Source organism: Argiope bruennichi, chromosome 4 (genome assembly GCF_947563725.1).
Source record: "Argiope bruennichi chromosome 4, qqArgBrue1.1, whole genome shotgun sequence".
NCBI classification, from domain to species: Eukaryota; Metazoa; Arthropoda; class Arachnida; order Araneae; family Araneidae; genus Argiope; species Argiope bruennichi.
In genome coordinates this window covers 43,611,133-43,633,383 of record NC_079154.1, presented here as the reverse complement: position 1 = coordinate 43,633,383, position 22,251 = coordinate 43,611,133, and the positions used below count along the sequence as shown (strand labels likewise).

The 22,251-nt window shown below is 27.6% G+C and overlaps 1 protein-coding gene across 4 annotated transcripts in view; it reads left to right on the top strand.

Moving 5' to 3' along the window:
- The window catches only part of LOC129967032 (F-box/LRR-repeat protein 3-like), a 54,310-nt gene extending 32,513 nt beyond the window's left edge, over positions 1–21,797 (top strand). For 2 of the 4 annotated variants that reach the window (XM_056081666.1, XM_056081665.1), the window contains exons 5-6: positions 6,217–6,402; positions 20,015–21,796. In XM_056081666.1, coding sequence (XP_055937641.1) covers positions 6,217–6,402; positions 20,015–20,314 — 486 coding nt within the window. In that variant the 3' untranslated portion in view covers positions 20,315–21,796. Of the gene's footprint in view, positions 1–6,216; positions 6,403–16,912; positions 17,573–20,014 lie in introns of those variants that run through there. The other 2 variants (XM_056081667.1, XM_056081668.1) reach the window with 2 other exon arrangements.
- Positions 21,798–22,251: the final 454 nt, after the last annotated feature.

The following is a 22,251-nucleotide window of genomic DNA, read 5'->3' as shown; positions in this document are numbered from 1 at the left end:
AATTATTGTGGAGTATTCTGATGATGATTAACTGTATGTCAAAAGTAGTGCTATTTATATTATAGTTATATTATTATTTATGCTATAGTTTATACACTTTTAACCCTTTCACTATTAACCCGCTCCAAATGGACGTGATAAATTTTATCCACGCAGGATGGTTTATGTTTCAAAGTAGAAATGCATAATGCAAAATGTGTTACCATCAAAGATGCCCTTACTTTACGTCATGCACCCTTCATTTGGAAAAGAAATCGATCGTCAGGGGTAAAATTTTATGGCCGGTTGGGCCGGCACAGTATTGAAAGTGTTAAGATAGTTGTTAAGCATTTCCAGTATTTTCTGATTGGAAAATTTAATATATCAATGATAAAGGATGTCTGATGAAAAAATATTTAATGTATAAAAGTTGTGCTGGCTTAAGTAAGTTCTTAAATCTTTATCTTGAACAACTATCTATTTTATATGTTATTTCAAATTTTCATATCTTTAATGTTGTTAAGTATAAAATTTGCTAAAAATCTTTATTTTGTATATTATTGAACTTATTAACATTATTAAACATTTTAGTTTATAAGATACAAAAATTGATGAAAAATAACGAGTATTAAAATATCTTCAGAAATTCGAGTTTTCTTGTAGTGTTTCTCAGTCATTTTATAAGATACTCAGCTGATTTTAGGTTCAAACTGACACAATTTGATTCTAGTTTGAATTTATAATCTAATTTTTTCTATGAAACAAGTTATTAAAAGTAAATTTAGAAAAAAAAAATTTTTTCCAACATAAAGTAGTATGCGCTCGCTCACGGAAGTCAAAAATAACTTCCCCTGCTACCACGTGACAAAGCACACCAGAAGAGTTTGAGCATGGATGAATCCTCGCTTTATACTTCCTTGTTTGCATCACATCCACTCTTACAAGTTCACATGAAATTAGCATCATACACGATTATTTTTATTTGCAATTTGAAGCGCTGAACTACTATTAACAGCAAATAAAAATATCAAAACAGCACGATCTTTCACATGGAAAAATGCGTTATATAATTAGAACAAATCTTTAATTTGAAGAATTAATCAATAAATTCAAGATTTATTCATGAGAAATTATAGATCGATAATGATTATGGATAAATAAACTTATTTAATCTATTTTTTAATTCAGATATTGAAAAAAATTGTTAACAATACTTATTTATCTATTTAAATAGTACTCTTCCTTGCTTATAGTAAATTCAGTTACATGATAGATGTTGTAATTAAATTCTGAGTCATTAATGTAACGCATTTGATACCATAGGTCATCAATAACTTCTGATTTGATAATTAGTTAATTATATCGGTAATAACCCTATTAAATATCTATTCACTACCCTCTATCCGAATCTTCGATATTTAAAGTGTCAAACCCAGAATTGCTCTATTTTAACAGCTTTTAAAGTTCTTCACGAACTAAATTTTACGATTAATGGGATTATTTTTAACTGTATAAACATTTAATAGGATAATTAAATATTTTTTAACTCAATCAAGTATTGATTTTCTATATATCAAAACATATTAATTTAAAAATTACTTTGGATTTAGAAATTAAAATTTACATCGAATGGATAAACAATCATTGTAATTCAGTTATACATTTAAAAACATTTATTCATGATGAAATACGTTTTGAAATTTGGAGTTGTATTTATTATTTGTTATATAATTAAATAATTTATTTATTCTTTTAATTATAGAATTTGCATTCATGATTTTATTAAAAAAATATTGTTGATGAATAATGCTTTTTCCATTTCAAATATTATATTTAATATTGAGTATAGAAGTGATTCTTCTTCAAATCGACTTATGGCTATATAACTTTTCAATAAAAGTTAAAATCCTGTTTCATGGTTACAAACTATAGTAAAAACATATCCTACCAAAAATGTTATTCCTAAATATAGATTATTTTGTCTCTAAAGTGCTTATTAATTCTACCACTTGAGAAACCGGCGTCCTTGCTTAGGGTTAGCGCATCGTCCCCGTGATCTGGGCGTCGCGGGTTCGAATCCCGGTTCGGGCATGGTTGTTCTTCATCTGTGTTCTATCTGTGAGGTGTGTGAATGTGCCCCCCTGAGAAAAGGGGTTGTGCAAGCGAATGTGTCAGTTTCATCTTCATAGGAGCTAGAAGTCAGACTTCTGCCCTCAGCTGCTCAGGGGTCTTTACTCTCAGAAGCTACTGCACCCCATTTCCGTGGTAACGCAGACACGACATCATCGTCACTTCTTGAGAAAATTGGAAAATAAAATGATGAAATCCATTATTTTCATAATTTCTTCCGTATTATTTAAAAAATAATTCTTGAAATATACATTAATCTTCCTTTAAAACCAAATCTTAACTATATTTCACATAATTCCATATGTTATCATAAGAATGATATATTTTACATTTTAAGAAAAAAATTATAAATAGGTTATGCATATCCATAAATGTATAATAAGTAAGAACAAAAGCTACAAATGAAGGCTTTGTCACTTTCCTGATTTTTTTTCCAAGCCTTTTTGTTTTATATTAGTATGCAGAAAACCATTTAAGTTGGTTTACGCGTTTTATTAATATAATAGTGAATGTAAACTTGTAATAAAATTATACCTTCCAAATTCATAAATGCTGTTATAATTATGTTTTACATATAGAACCCATCAGAGAAACTTTGCATAGTTAATATTTTGAAAATTCCTAACATGTTCTGAGAAACGTAAAATATGTATCGACACAAAGTTGATGGATATTTACGACATAATTTCATAAAATCATACAGTTATAAGCATAATTGTATGCTTATAATTACAAGCATAATTGCATAAAATGAATAATTACAAGCATAACTGCATAAAATGCATAATTACATAAAATTAAATTCCAATATTTTAGCAATACATATTATATTTTCTTAACTTATAGCCATTTTGCTATACGTTTTAATTTCCATTTATAAACTTCATATGACCGTTCTAAGGGGCAATAATGAGTGTATCGAAAGTCTTTTTTTAAATTCTTTTTGATTTTATTTGTAGAAAAGACGGTTGTATAGCAATAGCAGTACTAGAATTCAATTTAAACTGGAAACTTTGAAAAATATCAAAATGACTGTTATATAAATAGTTTTACCATTAAAAAAATGGTATCGAAATGTTTATTTTTTATTTTTTATTTTTCTAATTTTTTTTTTATTGTAAAAACAATGTTGATCCGAAAGAACTTTTATTTTTATTGTAGAATTATTATAAAGCAGTTTATGTCCTGAGATATAGTTTAATTCATATTGTATCCATTTCGCGCCCTTTTAATTAAAAAAATATATAATAAAACTCTTTTAAACATTTTTTCCTAATTGCGTTTAGTTATTCAAATCGTATATAATCCTTTCATATAAAAAGGCATGCATTCTAGGTTTAATTTCAATATTTTGTTATCATTATTCGAATAAATATAAAAATGCACTGTCTTAAAATGTAACTAAAAAAATCATTAAATGATTTTAAAACTGACATCATAATTTGCACTGCTTTTGCAGTATTGAGTACCCTAAAATTTCACTCTTCCTACCTTACATATGGTCACTTACACAAATTGTACTTCGGAATAAAAATATTAAACTTCGTATCATTTTAACTTTCTTTGTTTCCGTCTTTCTCCCCAAACGTGCGGGAAGATAATACTCGTTGAAGTTTAAAAACATACCAACCAGCAAAATGTTCAGTCAGCTGTTGGAATATTTGCCACCAAGACCAGAGAGAATTTTTTTATTTTTTTTATTGACCTAGTCTCAACTTGTTTCTCTTCTTCGTGGCAATGAGCCATGAGCTGCAATTTTTTTTCTTTTATTCCCTTCACGTAATATCTTCATTTTCTATTTATTAGTCTTAAAGATGGGTTCCTTTCTCCTCATGTGTGAAAGCACGAGTACTTTTTATTGACAGGAGTTTCTGAACCCTGATGACTTGCCAAATCATTTAATGACTGTTTCTCTTAAAAACGAGTCAAAGTTCATGAAAGTGTAAATCAGAAACTTGAATTGAAGAAGAAAATTGCTTACTGGCTATCCCTTGGCAAAAACTGACCAGGCGTGCAATGCCAATCTGTGGGGATGTGTTCAGCATTTAAAATTTATCAACAAAAATTGGATGATTTTGAACGAAAAACCATTTAGTCTTCCGCGAATTGACATTTTCTCATTAACTGCAAATATGGCTACGATTTTTATTATCGAAGTTAGATGACAATTATAAATCTGAAGAATTAAATGAAGGAAATTGTAATATAAAATGAGACTTGATATTTTCAATATTGAATCTTTGTTCTGTAACAAACAAAAGGATAGCCCTCTAGTGGCTATAGAGAGAAAGGAGTTAAGAGCTAGCCTAATTGTTTTATGCATTAATAGTGATCTAATCAATTATGATTGTAGCTCATTAGATCTTAATTATAATTTTATTTGTATTAGCTAGCGTTTGTCTTTCTTAAATCCCACAGTCACAGCTCTTGTTTTCTTTTAAAAATCTGTCCGATTCATAGCCTTTCAACTTATCGATAAATAATTCAAAGTTTCAAAAATGGATTAATTATTTGTAGATCAATTGTCCAATGATAGTTTCAAAAATTCAATTTAGCAATGGCAAACAATTTTCAAGAAATACATCTTTTTACAAAAAAAGTATGTCAAATTATACTTAGTAAAATAAAGCATTTTTGTTCGATAACTATTCTTACGAAATGGGGAATAAATTGGCAAAATCGATCTAGTTGATATGGATGGAGACTCTTATAGCTTATATTATGTTAATTTCTTTTTTTTTCTTTCTTTTCAATACTACTCTCATTCCACTATCATTATTTTGCATAATATAATTTAAATTAGACTATGGGGACCTGTTTTCTTGTAATATTATGGATTGAAGATTCAAGGCGAAGGCCCAAGCAATATTGTTATTCTTGGTCAAATTTTTATTTGCGATATCTCCTGCGGCATTCGAGAATTAATAATTTATTTAGATTTCATATAAAATAAAAAAATCTCGACATCGATGCAATGGTTGTAACTTGAGAATACAATTAAGAAATTTCTTTATAAGGAATATGCAGTGATGTAGCATTATGGGGGTTTTTCTGAAACTTCTCAGTGTGGTTGTGTGCAAGAGACCATTGATTATTCATCTAAAATTTACGAGCTTTCATTTAAAATAAAAATCAGGGAAGTTGAATCAGGAATTGAAATTCGAAGACTGTTTTCTTTGGCTTTGTAAATCATTTTAAATGATGTCGGTTTTCTTAGATGATCTACGTGTGTGCGATTATTGAACGTTTGAGTCAAACTTAGTAAGTTACACATATACTTTTCTTGTTGATATAGTGTATCTAAATTATATCTAACATTTTTAAAGATATTTTTTGATACTACAAACATTTAGATTGTTACAAGGAAATTGATTTCTGATTAATTTCTTAGAATACAAATAGAATAATTGTTATTCTTTATCATGCTCATGATTTTTCCTTATATAGAAAATTAAATATTTTTCGTTAATCATTTAATAACAGCGCAACATTTTATTTATAAAATGCATACTTGAGAATAAATGTATTTTAAAATATCCTGCGCATTATTAAATAAATTTCATTTTATAATTTAATTTCAAATTCATATAATGAATCATTTTTTTAAAATTTTATTTTTAAACATGATAACCATTATTTTATGCTTGAAATAATACTTATTATTTTATACTTTATTATAAAGCATTGGTTGTGTTTAAATTAACTATATAGTTTATAATTTTTCAAAAAAGTGTATACATTTAAATGTTGATGTCATACTCTTAATTAAGCGCGGAAGAATAAAAATTATTTATCTTGAAGTTTATATCATTTACCGATTGCGGTATAGAATAACAGTTTTTTACAGTAAATTTGACAAATAAATTTACTAGCACAATAAAATTTTATATGTTGAAATACATTTAAAATCTGTGAAAGAAAATACTGTAAATATACTGATTTATTAATTTCATATTGACATATGAATCATGGGATTTACAAGTTATTTTATAATTATTTATGTATTTTTTATATATGTAATTTGTTTTTCCCCTTCTTTAATCACCGTAATTAATTATACTAATATTTTAAAAGAAATTAATTTAAAAAATATATATATTTTATTAGGTCATTTGGCAAGATGGTGCTCCAGTTCGATCACTGATATACAATACACCAGAAATCAAAGTTTCCATATCCTGCATTTTCACTGCGTCAAATATTTACTGCAACACGCTGGAAGTGTTGGCTTATTTAGGACTACCGGGCTATCATATGCAGGATAACTTTGAAGACAGACCTGACACTGCTTTGGTGAGAATATTTTTAGAAAACTATTGTTACGTGTTAACCTCAAATATTATCATTTATAGATATTTATTATAAATCATTTATTGACTTATTATAAAATGATAAATGAGAATATATTCCTCATTATTTCTTAAAAGAATGTATGTTATTACATATTTCTAATATTTTATAAATAATTGCAATGAAGCGCAATTAAGTTATTGAATTTGTAAAAATAACTCTGAGAATAGATAAAATCTGACATTATAAATCATATTAATAATAGTAATAATAGAGGATCATTCGGACTCTTCTTGTTCTTAATCTATACAAATTTATAGCTCTGTTATATTTCTGACTTAATTCGGTTCATATACTTTATTTAATTTTATATTTAATCATTTATTACTCATTTTATGTATTAATTAATTAATCACTTTTCTGAATTAATTCTAAATATTTTTAATATCAAATTTTCAAGCACATGATATATTACAAAATAATTATGTCATTATATGACATTTTAATATGTTTTCATTTTTCTTTTCTATATATAAACCTAGAAGAACAATATTTTTTTTCATATTAGCATTATTAATTGTGTTTAAAAATAATCTTACCGATAAAATTTGTGTTATATTAAAACACCTCTATTCCTGAAAATGCATTCCATTAATTTAAAAAAGGAGAATGTTCATAATTTTAATGAGCTACTACATTAAAATTTTAGTTGTTATTATGTTCCACTTTTTGTATTAAAAGCATAAGAAAAATGAAGTTTTAAATGTGAAAAAGGAACGAAGCAGATAAATATACATTATAGAGTCTTTCTGAAAAAATAATTCATATATGAAAAATGCAATTTATTTTAGTTGTTTCAATTTATTTTTAAATATCAATAAGTAATAATTCCTATGCTGGATAATTTAATTTAAAAGCATCACATTTAATTCCAAATTTTTAAAATATTTTTCCAAAGTATCAAATTTAATTCCATTATTTTAATTCCAAAAATGTCTGATGACTTTCTAAACCAGCCACTTTGAAACCAGTTTGTTCACACAGATTATTCATTTGTTTAAATGTTGTGATAAACATAGAATGCATCATTTTTTTAAATTTTACCTTGTTATTTTATGTGTTATTTAATTCACTGCAAAACCTGAATTCGGATGAATTAGGTTACTGCAGATTAAAAATTGCACATATGAAATACGATGAAAAAAACCTAATTCGGGATAAATAATTCCTAGATGAGTTTGAAATTCATTGAAACATTTTAAAAACATTATTATAGGTAGCGTATCAAATTGAATTAAGAAATAAAATTAAAATTATAGGAACAAATTGTATAAAAGGGAATTTATATTATTAGAGAGGCAATTTGTGAGTCTTAATATAATAAAAATACCATCTATTTAAGAAAATTGTTTGTCTGATATGAACATCGATTTCTATGAAATGTCACAGCGGCGATAATTATAATTTTTTTTTGTATTCAATTAAACTTTAAATTTCTTTTACATCTTCATTCTTCTAATTGAAAAGATTTTTTAATGACACCACGAACCGTCTGTAAAACATTTCTAATGAAATTTTGCTGATCTGCTCATAGTGTTGGATTTAATATAGAGTAAATTTGTTCAATGAATCATCATATATATATATATATATATATATATATATATATATATATATATATATATATATATATATATATATATATATATATATATATATATATATACGCATGTCTATCTATTATTATATAAAATAAAATATATAAACATCGCGTTTTATTTGCTATATGATTGGCACATAACGAGTCACCTGACCGCTGCGTATTGTTTTAAGTAAATATTTCATAAAATTTATTATACATTTATATTGGAATTATTTATATTGGAAGGAAAGGTAAATCTTTAATTAACACTAAATTGAGAGCAAATGGGCTTAAAACAATTCTACTTTTAGAAACACTATTTGTGGCAACACAACTGAATGACAATCCGCTTTGTTTACCTTTTTCAAAAAAAAGAAATTTTTCTAGCTATTGGCTAGCAATGGGAAAGAAATTGGCTATCAATCGTCTGAATATCTAAACAATACACGTGTTAACACTGCATTGTCTTTTGAATATTAATTTGGCATTTATCTTTAACGGCTGAAGGGGGAAAAATTGAAAGAAAGATCGAACGTGAATCTGCCGATTTGTAAAGAAGAACTAATCATAAAACAACTACTTTGGCAGCAAAATATTAAAAATTGATTAAAAATTTAGATATTGGTGATGCTCTCATTGTGAGTTTCCAATCCGAAACAGGCCGATCGGAAAATGCATGTTCTCACCATGGATAGATTAAGTTTTCAGTATTGATTGAATAGCCAATGGAGTTTGAAAACTTGCTGACAGTAACTGACGAATATCTCATACAGTATAAGACAACATAGGGGTTAATGAGCGGCAGTGCGCATGGAGTGAAGGCCCTTAGTAATTTAAGAAAATTGTTCCTCATTTTAGTTATTTTTTTTAAACATTTTGATAGTTTATATAGCATTGATTATCAGATGTGAAATATAAAAACCGATAAGAGTATATCTTTAAAACTTTCTTGCATTTCCTCTAATAAATGTATTATCTTAAAGAGCACTTTGCATAGCATTGGTGTATAATAGTTACGAAATAAACCTTTAAATTTAGGACTTTTACTGAATCTATCGTGTAATCAATCTTTGGCGAGTTATTTGGCAATTAATCCCTGGCTTGCAGTTGTTAGTACCCGAAAATACTGTCTATTTTTTAGACGCGCTTTTCCCACTCGATGAAATAAAAAATTCACACAGAATTAAACTTGTAGTCATAAAATCACATACTAAACTTGAAATAAGTGTCTGGATTATAGATGTAAGTACTTTGTATTGAATATTATGTGTATTTTATCTATCTAGCTCTCTTCGTTATGTAGCTATCGTTTTAAATTATATTCGAATATCCGGACAGACCGACTTCCTCTAAGCGGATTTTGCTCAACATTTGATAAAAATCTACAAATTAGGTACAAAGATCGTGTACGAAATTTCAATCGTCTAGATCAAAGCGTTTTTGAGTCATGTTTGTTACAGACAGATGGACATTTTCCAAAAAATATGCTTTTCCGATTTAAGGGAAGTTTAAAAAGGGAAAATTTGTCATATTTTCGAAGTCAATTTTTTGACGATTACTATAGCGTCGGTATGCGTCGTTTACTAGAAAGTAAAGAAGTTGCTAGGCAACCTTTATTTTTTTAACAAAGCATACAAAGAAAAAAGGGTCTGAAAAAAGTTGCCTGGCACCCAGAGCCAACGTAATATTTGTTTTGTCACCGGCCTTGCTAAAACAATGCGAGGTTATGCAATGGGAAAAAGTGTTACAAGGTTGTATTTAAGCTTACTTCACCTTTAAGTTTCAGTTTTGCGCAATAAACGTTGGAAAAAAAACGAAGTTAAAAATAAAATAAAAAAGATAAAAAAGAACGCTTACCGCCAAATTTTCTTTTAAAAAATTCTCCTTGGGTCTAAATATAACTTGGCAAAGCTAATTTGCTTTTTCTATTGACTTTTTCTTCCACCATCTGGCCTTTGAAGAGTTGCCAACCGGATTATTTTTTAAAGTAGGAATAATGTTTTTATGCAGTTCACGTCTCCCCGAATTAAGGGAGAAAAAAGGGAAAGGCCGAAAGAATGTGGTTAAAAAACCTGGGGCAAAGCAAACATGAATTGTTTGGCTGAATGAAAAAGTCAATTTGATTCCATAGCTCCCCTGTACACGAAACAAAAAATAAAGATTGAAACAAAACTGTTTCCCTTTTTTAACGAAATATTTGCTTTCGAGTGATTAAAAAGAATTTTTAAATGAGTTAATGCGAAAATGACTGTACAGAAGTTCCTTTGGGTGACCGATTTCACCTGCAAATAATTTCCAAAACTAGAAACTATTTGCAAATTTTTGTTCTTTTCTAATGCCTTTTTTCCTGTGTAGGTGTGGGAGTGGGTGTGTAGGTGTGCGTGTGGGTGTGGATTGGAATATATAATAAATATTGCAAAAGACTTTTATTATCTATGCAATCTTATTTCATCTATGCAAAATATGCAAAGAACTTGAAATTTTAATTTGCTGCTCATAGCATAGGAACTCGAGATCTCGCCTATTTCGAGAAACCCAATTTTTTTTAATCATGTCTGCTTATTCTTCTATCTGTCTGACTATGAATATTATGACATAAAAACGTTTTAAACTTGACTGGTGAAATTCCATATATGATCTTAACAAAAACTTTGCAAATTTCTATCAAATTCTGAACGAAATTCATTCGATGTCTACCCGGCTATTCGAAAATAAGTTAACACAGTATCTACAATGAGATAGATGAATAAAATTTGTCTCATAAATTTAGCATCTAAATTGTATGTATGCAACTAATTAAGAAACAAAATCAGCCTTGAAATTGACTGCCTATTGGTCTGTATTTTCGCATGCATGTAAATATTATTACACAAATCTGCAGTGACTTAAATATATGGAATTTAATATCTGTTTGCATAATTAAAATTCATCACTGGGATCTAAAATCTGCATTCAATTTTCTGGAGTTTGTGCACTACCCGCGCCCCAGTTTTTAATCCTACTTTATGTAATCACCAATAGTTCCAATATGTTCTTTCATTATTTCTCTTTATCAATGACACACTGTTAAGGATTCACAATCACATTTATGAAAGAATATGTGAGAAAGTCTAGGGAAGACCCCTCCCATTGGTTTTTTATTTGATAAGTCAGTTTTATTGCAATATATATCATCGATATATATATATATATATATATATATATATATATATTATTGCATATTCATCAGATATGTTTGAAATTTCTTTCAAGCATAGTCAATAGAAACTTTTATACTGCTTATCTGGATTAACTATATATTGTTTTCGATGACTCAAGCTGATAATTTACTTCTTGCGTGATCTGAAAATTGTTTTTTACACAAATTTTCGTTTTTTACACCCTTACTATCGTTTACACTATTCTTTTTTACACCCTTTTATTTACCTTTCATATTTATTTACCCTCATAACATATGTTTTATATTTTTATAGATTGAATCATGCAGTCTATTTTTCACTTACATCATATGTCCAATATCTGTCAAATTTGTTAATTTTTAATAAAATATTACAGTTTTAAAATTTCATTATTAATCGATCGATTAAATTAATTGAATCAATGTCATTCGAAGATTTGTACGTAGTAGCAAATTGGGAAAATTTAGAGACTATATTACTAATACATAAAATACATTTTATTGTACTGTGTTTGGTTATCTAATAATCTATATTCACGATAGAAAACGTCTGAAATGAATTGGTTTCAATCTGGAACTTTAATTTGATTCCGTAGTTTTTAATAACAAAATGAAGAAAATAAATTATTTATGTTTAATAAAATATGTGGCTTCGATTTATTGAAAAGTATTGATTTACAAACTAATTCGAAAAATACGTACAACTAAATTCTAAAAGGAATCCATTTTCATTTGAGAAAAATTCAAAAAACGCTAACAAGCTGTAAAACTAATTTTTCCCATAACTGAATTTCAACTTTTGTTAATTAAAAGACTAGGGCTGCATATAATTTGTAGAAGCATTTTAAATTTATTTATACAATGAAAATAGTCACGGAACTGTTTTCACTCTCTCTCTCTCTCTCACACACAAACACACACACACACACGCACACACACACACACACACACACACACACACACACACACACACACACACACACACACACACACACACACACACACACACACACACACACACACACACACACACACACACACATATATATATATATATATATATATATATATATATATATATATATATATATAATTTAAAATACGGATACATTTTATTACTTTTCATTCTCTGAAATGAATGAGCTTGCATTCTTATTGCTCAATTGTCTTATAGTTTACTAGAAAATTTTCAGATTAAAATCCAAAAACTGTAGTCAAACAATAGTTGTTAGTTTGCTCGAAGTATTTTTGTAACAACTTTGATGCAAACTTTTATGTCATAAATGAAAATATTTCAACTTAAACTAGTTGAGATCTATAATCCTAAAAAAGAAAATTTATGACATTATTTTATCTTTAGTTTATGACATCAAAAGACCCATCTTGTCAGTTTTTAACAATTGTCAAGTTCGATTACAATTTTAAACTAGACAATCCTTTTCACTTTTCAGATAAAATTATGTTTAAAGTTCAGTTTACACAATATAGACGACTTTTTAAAACGAGTTTTGAAGAATATTTAAAATGAAAGGAATCTTTGAGATTCTAAGATAAAAATTAGTAAATGAATAAAATCACGAAGAAATATTTTAGAGAAAGTATATATTTAATTTGATACGTAATAATTACATATCACATAGCAAGTAAAATTAGTCTTAGAAGTAAAATAAAAATGTAAAAAGTTTCAAGATATATTTGAAGAAAATTATAATTTCTTTCGGATCTTATGAATGTCATAGTATTACTTATTTTCGAATGTCAAAATTTTACTCAATTTTCAGTTTCTATGGAATTTTATTAAAGAAAGAGGCAAATATTTTTACAGATACTAATAAAAGCAATCCAATTCTAGAACTAAATTAATAGAAATCAGGAAAAAACGGAAATTTGAATTTCTATCCATTTTTAAATGTTAAATCTCATGACAAAATATATGTCTAATTCTCTTCATTGAATAATTATGTTAGCAAAGAAAGTTCATTCTTAGGAATTCATTCGAAAGAAGGGAATCTAAGAAATTAACTTTGATTGATCTTTTAAATTATTTTTTCAAAGTAGTTTTCATTAAAATAATATAATACAATTTTCACATTTTTCAACTTTTGGCTTGAAGATATAAGTAGGTTATGCAGAATCGGGAAATTTTTTGTGGCATATGATATATCTTACTATTTAATTAAAATTATTTGATCCTGTAATCGAACTTCTGGGAGATAAGAACAATTAAATTTTCATTTATGTTTCCCTAAAAGATGTATTTTTTGTCTAATAGTCATATCATTTTTCAATTTTTTTTTGATGTAGCTTATAGTATTGATAACATGGACGAGAAAAACATAAAAGAAAAGATAACTCATTAAAGTCTTTTTTAATTATCGGAAGACTAGTGATACAGTATTTCAGCCATGCTAAATATGACATAAAATTTTTTTTATCAGGTAGTACATAGGGTACGTCAGGTTTACGTAGTAAAAAAACACTTCAGCATGTAAGAGTTTTTACGTAGTGTAGTACATAAGCTGACATAGTATTTATAAAGTACGATAAGCAGGAGGGAAAAAATAGTTCAAAATATTAAGTGGAACTGAGATTTATCTTAAAGAGACAGAATTTGGTCAATAGTTGCTTTTAGGTAATAGGTGTGAACCAACTCCAAAAGATTTTTTTCCCTCAAAGTTAGATTTTAATTTAAAAGTATCCAAATTTTAAAGTCCTCCTCAATAATTTCAATGCATACATTCGCAAAAAAAAAAAAAAACACTTTTTTTTTATATTTCTTGAAAAATTTTAAGTTATGCTTTACTTAAAATTTCATTTTTTTTTCTTTTATCTATTTTTTTAAATCTTCTTTCCTTATTTTTTGTATTTTTTTAAAATATTGTATTATATTTTACAACCATATTTGCTATTTTTTAGTCCGTGTGTATAAACATACACATTGTTACAATACTAAGTGAATTATTATTTGTACACTATCGCTGCTATATTATTAGCTGTAAATTTTAGAAATAAAATAAAAATGATTGAATCAAGCCTATGTCCTTCTCACATTATAAAATTAAGTACTACAAGTTCCATTTACATTTCCGCCGCGTCTTGGCATAGGGATAGCTTGTCTTCCCCGTGATCTGGGCATCCCGAGTTCGAGTTCCGGTTCGGGCATGGTTGTTTTTCATCTGTGAGATGTCCATGACAAGTGTCATAAGAAACAACAGCAACCATTTGCATTTTCCTGCATTTAGAGAGTAATTTGTCTTTAAAAGGCAACAAAATCAAACATAAAAACATTTCCTTTTTTTTCTTTCTTTCATGGACAGCTATTCCATATGAGAATTATATGGAAATATTTATATAATATTTAATACTAGGTTCTGAGATTATAACATAGGTATGTTAACTGGAGATGCCTTTATATTATATATTAAATACATATTTTATGCTTCAAAATGAATTTTAATAATAATTGATAGATAAACACGTGCAAGCTAATCTGACAATAAAAATAGTTAATAAATAGATTAATAAAAGTATATGAATTTATTTAGAAATGATAAAAACATACGGCTAATTACAGAAAAAAAATAATTACTAGAATAAGAAAATAAAATAAAGGCATTTGTATCCCTTTATAATAAAAACATTATTGAGAAATATTTATATTTCACGCACCCTTTAAGCTGCAATTTTGTCTCCACTCTTAATTTAAGTTAACTGTAAATGAAAGAGAAATCACCAGTACTAATTTTTCATAGCCAGAAGGAATAATCTACTGTTTCTAAACAAAAAGATAAGCTAAAACATCTGACATTTAAATTTTATAATGAAACGTCGTATACCGGGACCATATATAAATGGTTCTAGATTAATTGTTGGCAATTTCACTCTATAAGATTGAGTAACAGGCGTTGCAATAAAAGAGTTGAAATTCATCTCAAAATTATTATTATTAATAGTCGAAGCACTAGCGTTATTCGTAGTTGGCGCTATTTTATTTTGAATTATTTTTTGAGCTTTTAAAATTGCGAATACAGCATTATCCGTATAAAATATTGTTTTCATATTCTTCGTCAGAAAATTAATTGGGAATTTCGTTATCTGCTATTTTCATTTCATTTAAAGCAGTCGTTAAGTGATTACCAATTTATTCAACATCTTCAACTCAAAAGTCATCTTTTACGTTACTTATTATAGCTGAAAAACGAGTAATATTACCTCGAAAGGTCCATGGTTCATTTCCAAGTTTTGACACCAAATATTGGGAAAAGTTACTATAATAGATATTTATTTTCTTAAAGATACGTAGATATTATTAATAAAAAAATAATTAATAGAATAACAGCACAAGCTCAAAGTTATTGTGCCAAAATGTAGGCTTGCTTGTTGCAGAACCATCGTTTGCTTATTGTTAAGTATTTTAATGTAACTATATATCTAATCTTGACTATATAGCTAAGCTAATAAATTTATTCATTGTGAATGCATTGTTATACGAAGATATAAGCATAGTAAGCAGACAACGTGCGACCCTCTTAGTAATAACTAAAACATATAGAATGATTTTAAAAAATTAAACGTCGCAATGTACTCATTACTTCAATAACTCACGCGTTTCTACTCATGACTAGAAAATATTTTTTTAAAATTATTTATAATATAAAATTTAAAAAAAGTCGCAGCTTTAAAGGTAGTTTTCTGTACCCACTAAAGAAATTTGATTCTAATTATAATATTTCTATTAGAATTTTCTAATTTGTGTTTCAAAAATCGATCATTTCCTTTCCGAAAAATCACTGTTAATGGCTATTATTAACCTTTTACGGTACAAAGTTTAGGGCTGGAATTCTTCATCCTCAAGAAAAAAGAACTATATTGATTATGTCATTTATCTCCTCTTTCTAAGCTTTGTGTGAAAAACGAAAGAAAGCGAAAAAATGCTCTTAAATCGAAATAAATTGAGCGGCTGCGTAGAGAACTAAAGAGGTCCAACCCATAACGTTAATGCATCAACTTAAAAATAAAATAGCGTGTTCTCGAAATAGCAGCAGTGACGTTCTTAATGTGCAGGAAAATTACACATTATATGTTATTGATTGTTGAAATAAAATATTGTATAACTTATTTTTGATAAATATCTTGTTGTTGATTAAACAGTTTATCTTTCCCTGTGTTTGTTGATGTTATAATCGTTATCGATATCGTCTATATGCAATTAGGAAACCTCGCCTTCATCAGAAATAAACCCATGAGCTTTATGGAATGTCAATGAAGTAAGCAGATACATAATGAATGAATATCGGAAAGATGTATACAAGCAAATAATTTATAGGAATTATAGGAATTTAATTTTTTTCAAAATATAAGCAATTTAATTCAGATTTTCATTGAATAACAACTTATTTACACTGAACTCAGTAATTTATCATCTTGCATAGTCTAAACCGACAACAAACGTTTGAATCATTAATATGTTGCAGGTATATATAGCTGCAAATATATACCTGAAGGTATATATAGGTGAAAATGGGGATTCCGAATATTATTATGACAACATGAAAATAAATCTGAATTTATGTGGGTCTCAAAAATAAAATATTTTATTTTTATAAATAAATAAATTTCATTTTTAATTTAAATTTATTTTTAAAACACAGTATCTATGTATGTTGTTACAAACCTCTAATTATGCTTCCCAGTACAAATAGTGTCATCATAAGAAAGACCGTTTTACAGTCATCTGTATTGGATGCTGTCGGATGCCGAGCCAGTGATCCCAGTGCGTGGCAACAAACTTGGTGACATTTTGACTTTGGCTACAAAATGGATAATGCTCGCAACTTCGAGAATTTTGTCGATCCGTCATTAGTAATTGAGATACGCCTATATGTTCTAGAAGATTCTAAGCTCGCCTCCCGAGAACTATAAAAGGCCTGCACTCTCAAGCTGTGGGTGTCGTCGATTGTGGTCGTCGTGAATTGTAGTCGGAGTCGCCTACAAGTGACGAGTCTTCGAGAGGATAGCAAAGAAGCAGCGGAGTGCCAGTGTGGTGTGGAGCGAGTGCTGAGCTGTGAGCATCGAGTCCTGTTATCTACTGTGGAAGCAGCGACGTATCTTTTGTGTAGCAGCCAGTTGTGAGAAGTAGTGATTCGGCTGAGAAAGCGAGGAGACCGTTTCGGCTAGACAGTAGAGAAAAGCTCCAAAAATTTCTCCTCCTGGATTCTGTCTGGCCGCTTTGTGTGCTGTGGTCGATTACCACTTGTAGGCTATTGTTTACTGTAATGTGCTGCTGTGTGCAATCCTGTGCTCGTCTCGGCTGTAAATATTTGTCGTCCGTGTATTCGTCGTCTTTGTATTAGTGTCTTTGGGTAAATAAACGTCGTTATTTTCTACTGAGGCCTGCTGATTGTGTTTTCACACTATACACCCACTATCAAAAGAACCCGGTGGTGAAATCCGTAACAATATTATATAAGATCAGCAGGAGTGATATCTCCCAAATATGTTTTCCTACTATCTACACACTTATCATGCCGGAGAACGCCTTATATGGTATTGGTGGACAATAGTTATGAAATATTCATTTTTGTCATGAGTTTAGCATTTTAACTGAGTCTATCGTGTCAATATTGGCGAGTTATATGGTAATTAATTCCCAGCATGTGTTAATAGCATCAAAAAATCAAATTTTGTTTTATACACGTTTTTCTCAACCTGTTTAAAAAAAAATTTGACACAAAACTGCACTAATAGTAATAAAATCCCACATCAAATTTGATATATCTGAGTCACTGGATTTTGAATAATCGCTTTTACAATTTTCGGAAAGTACAGATCGATAGACAGCCAACCCTTTGTTGGATTTGGCTCAAAAGTTGATACGTTTCTACAATATAGACTTTAAATATCTCTACAGAATGTTATTCATCTAGATCTCTTTGTTTTGTAATTATCGTGTTAACCTATATTGGAATAACCGGGAAGACGGACTTCCTCTGAACAGATTTTGTACCAACTTTAATAGAAATCTGAAAATTTGATGCAAAGACCATATACCAAATTTCAACCATTTAGTCCAAAGTTTTTTTGAGTTATCTCAATCAAAGTCATAGAGCCGGACATTTTCCAAAAATATATTTTTTGAATTCAGGAAGCTCTAATATTTGAAGATTAGTGAGATTCTCGGAATTCGATTTTTTTTGTCGATTATTATACTTTCTCTGCACTACATATATGAGAAATGGAACAAAAATAATCTTAATGCTTTTTTCTGAGATTTGTCGTCATTTTACCTAATTGTTTTATTTTGAGGGCTTAGTATTATTAATATGAAATTAATCTAAGTTTAACACCATATCATAACTAGTAAAATGTAATTTGATATTAGAAATTCTTTTGAGAAAATTCTTATTTCAATTTGTATCATAGATACTCTTAAATCTTTCAATATTTTTATAAATTTTAATGAATTCTTCTATATTAAGACTTTTATTTAGAAAATATCTCTTTCTCTAATATGTCCTTTCAGAAAATTGTTTTAGACAAAGTTTAGTAATATATTCATTTTATCATGAAAATTGAATTTCTGAAAATTTTGATTTAAATATATTGCAATTACTTCTATTGTTGCTAATGGATTTACTACTCATCCGATCGGTTAAAGCAAGAAGAAATTCAAGAAATACTTTTGATATTTCAATTTTAACGTTAAATTCGAAAATTATTTCCTTTTTTACAAATAACTTGTAGAGAGATTATGTGCTTTATTAATTATTTTGAAGATTTTTTTTCCTTCTTGAATTAATATGAATGATATCCATCACATGTAGGGAGTTAAGGATGACAGTTGGATTCTAATATCATTAATATTCCTATCCATTCTTCTCGAAACATTTTGTGAATACATAAACACACGATAATATAAATTTAGGTTTAAAATATTGTAAATTATTTACAGTATAATCGTTTTAATAAATATGGTTAAAAGGATTGAAAGCAAATAAAATACAATGAAATCAATCATAATTATAGATTGCATAAAACCAGTAGATAGCAAACTATAAAAGACATTAGGGCATGGACCTCTCTCCAATATATTCTTAAAAGATTATTGTGTAGCATCAAAAATTGTTTCTCATTAGAAATTAAAAAATGAGCAGTCCCTTAAAGTATCAATACAGTGTTTCGCATGAACTGTATATAACTGGGATTTCACCAATATGTGCTTATAAGTAAAACATGTACCCAACATGGAGACAAATCGCTTATTAAGAAAAAAACTGTCTACATTGTTATTTGAACTTATTTAAAATTCTATGTAAATGTGAGAATGAATCTCGTGAAAGTTCTCGTCTTAATAAATCTTTATCAGCTACTATGGAAGGGGGAAAATGTGATATGACATCTGTTGATCATAATTAATTAATTGACAATTATGATTTCACAAAATTCTATTTATAAACGACATTCTTAAGATTAAATAAATATTCTGTAAAATCTATCGCATTTAAAAAATAATGCCTACAGATATATGCTGATAAAAACATTATACATTTCACAATTCATTTATATTCATTTTTTTCATATTTTATTCTCCACTTATTTTCATTTTTTTATATTTATTCACATTTCATTTATTTTCATTTTTTTTAATATTTTATTCACATTTCATTTATTTTCATTTTTATTGTCATATTTTATTCACATTTCATTTATTTTCATTTTTATTTTCATATTTTATTCACATTTCATTTATTTTCATTTTTATTTTCATATTTTATTCACATTTCATTTATTTTCAGATCCTCTTAGCACGCTGCTGTCCATTTCTCGATACACTTGTGATACGTGATAGGATTTCTACAGCTACAGTTTTAATTTTGGCCTCACAATGCAGGAATCTAAGGCGTCTAATAGTGCGCCGAAATGCCCTGATTAAGAAATGCGACTGGCCGCACAATCCTGAATGGACTGATTCCTTCTACAACTGGCTCCGAATGACTTCAGTATCATTAGAAAAGACAACAGAAGAAGTCAGGAGAATGCTTGAAATCAAATGGCATCCATTAGATGATGACGAATTCAAATGGTTCAAATTATAATTTGTAAAGTTTCATGTGATTCATTTTTTTAAAACGTTGTATATTGTTCCTATGGACAGAATGTAAAGGATTTGTACTTTCTAGAAATGATGGAGTTTGAGGTGGTTTTTATAATTTAGGTATATCCTTTCCAGCATCCTGTGCGAAAAAGTTTTAAGAATCAAGACACCTTAAGATCTGGGACGGAGATTCGAAATACCAAGAGTTGTTATAAAACTGGTTGGTTAAAATGGTTCAAATTATAACATGTAAAGTTTCATATGATAATTTTTTTAAAGTTGAATATGGTTACAGGATGTAAAGGATTTGTATTTTCTAGACAAGATGGAATTTGAGGTAGTTTTTATAATATAGATACATCCTTTCCTGTAGAGTAATGAAACATCCTGTGCGAAGATGTTTTAGGAAAAAAGGTAACTTAAGCTTTGGAACGGAGATTTTAAACAACAAGTTTTGTTATAAAATATTTATAAAAAGATGTGATTTTATAAGATTTTAAATTATTTTAACAGATTTTTATCATACAAATAAAGCATTTCATGTGTTCTAATCATGATTAAATCTGATAGTTTTAATCGATTATCTTTTAACCTCACATCGTTTAAGATATGCATTTAATGCTTAACACTTAACATATATTAGTTAAAAATATATCAGATTCGAAATATATTTCAAAAAATTCATTATAATATTATTTCATTCAATCCCCATTCATAATCCATTAATTATTTAAATAAGGTAATGGGATTTTTAGATAATTTTTATTCTGGTCTCCAATATTGTAAATGTCCAATTTTACATCACATATCTAAATAAGTATATGATCTTCTGTTATCAAAATTTTTCTTGTATTAATGAAGAATAACTGATTCTCTTGAGTGACTTCTAGCATTACTTCACAACTTGCTTTAATGTGAAATAACTTATGATTTCACTTGAAACATACACATTGCATTCATTAATATTTGCCGCCCAGCAAATAATTTCTGAGAATGATGGAGTAGTTTAATGAAATATATTTGTACTCATTAAAATTTACAAATTATCTCGAAGTAATCCTTAAATATAAACGAGTTAAAATATGCCATGTAAATATTAAATTCATAATGTGTTATATGTTACATTCATTATATACTACATATAATGCATTTATTATATGTAACATAAAATAAATTCTTATAAATTGGGTCCCAATTCATTTTCAACTTTAGGAAATCTATTTCAAAAGAATTAGGACATATTTTATATTCTGTTTGATAAATTAAAAAAAAATAATTAACAAAGTTATAATTATTATGAATAATTAAGAAATCTTAATCTCATTGAGAAGCGAATATAACAATCTTTACCCAATTTTACAAATATTATGATAAAACTTTTATGAATTATATGAAAATTTTAAGTTATTTGCTTAAAGACAGGGAGACTACGTATTATTATAAAATAACTTGTACTTTATATAATTGTACTTTATTACCCATATTTTCCCGCATGAGTACCATTTCCATTCCTAATTTTTTCCATTGTTTTGATAGAATTTACTTCGTAATGAACTTGTTTTTACAGTTATGTTTGTTAGTATGATGTAATGTATTGTTTATTGTTGAAATATATATAATTTTCAGAAAACATAGTTATTTTTGTATTGTTTCTTCAACAATAATATCGGATTTAACAGAAATAGTATCTGTCTTCGTCTACATTATTCTCATCTGTTTCTAAAATAGAATAAATAAAATCAATATTTTAAATAGCAGACATTAATTCTAAAAAAATAATTCAATAATATTACTAGATAATATTTACATGTTCTTTTCTAATTTAGGTGATCGAAGTAACTCAAAATTCTAGTTCTAATACATAAGAAATATTTTTACACATTTATTACTTATTTGAGATTTTCTGTATACTTATAAATATTCGACCTGTTTTATCAT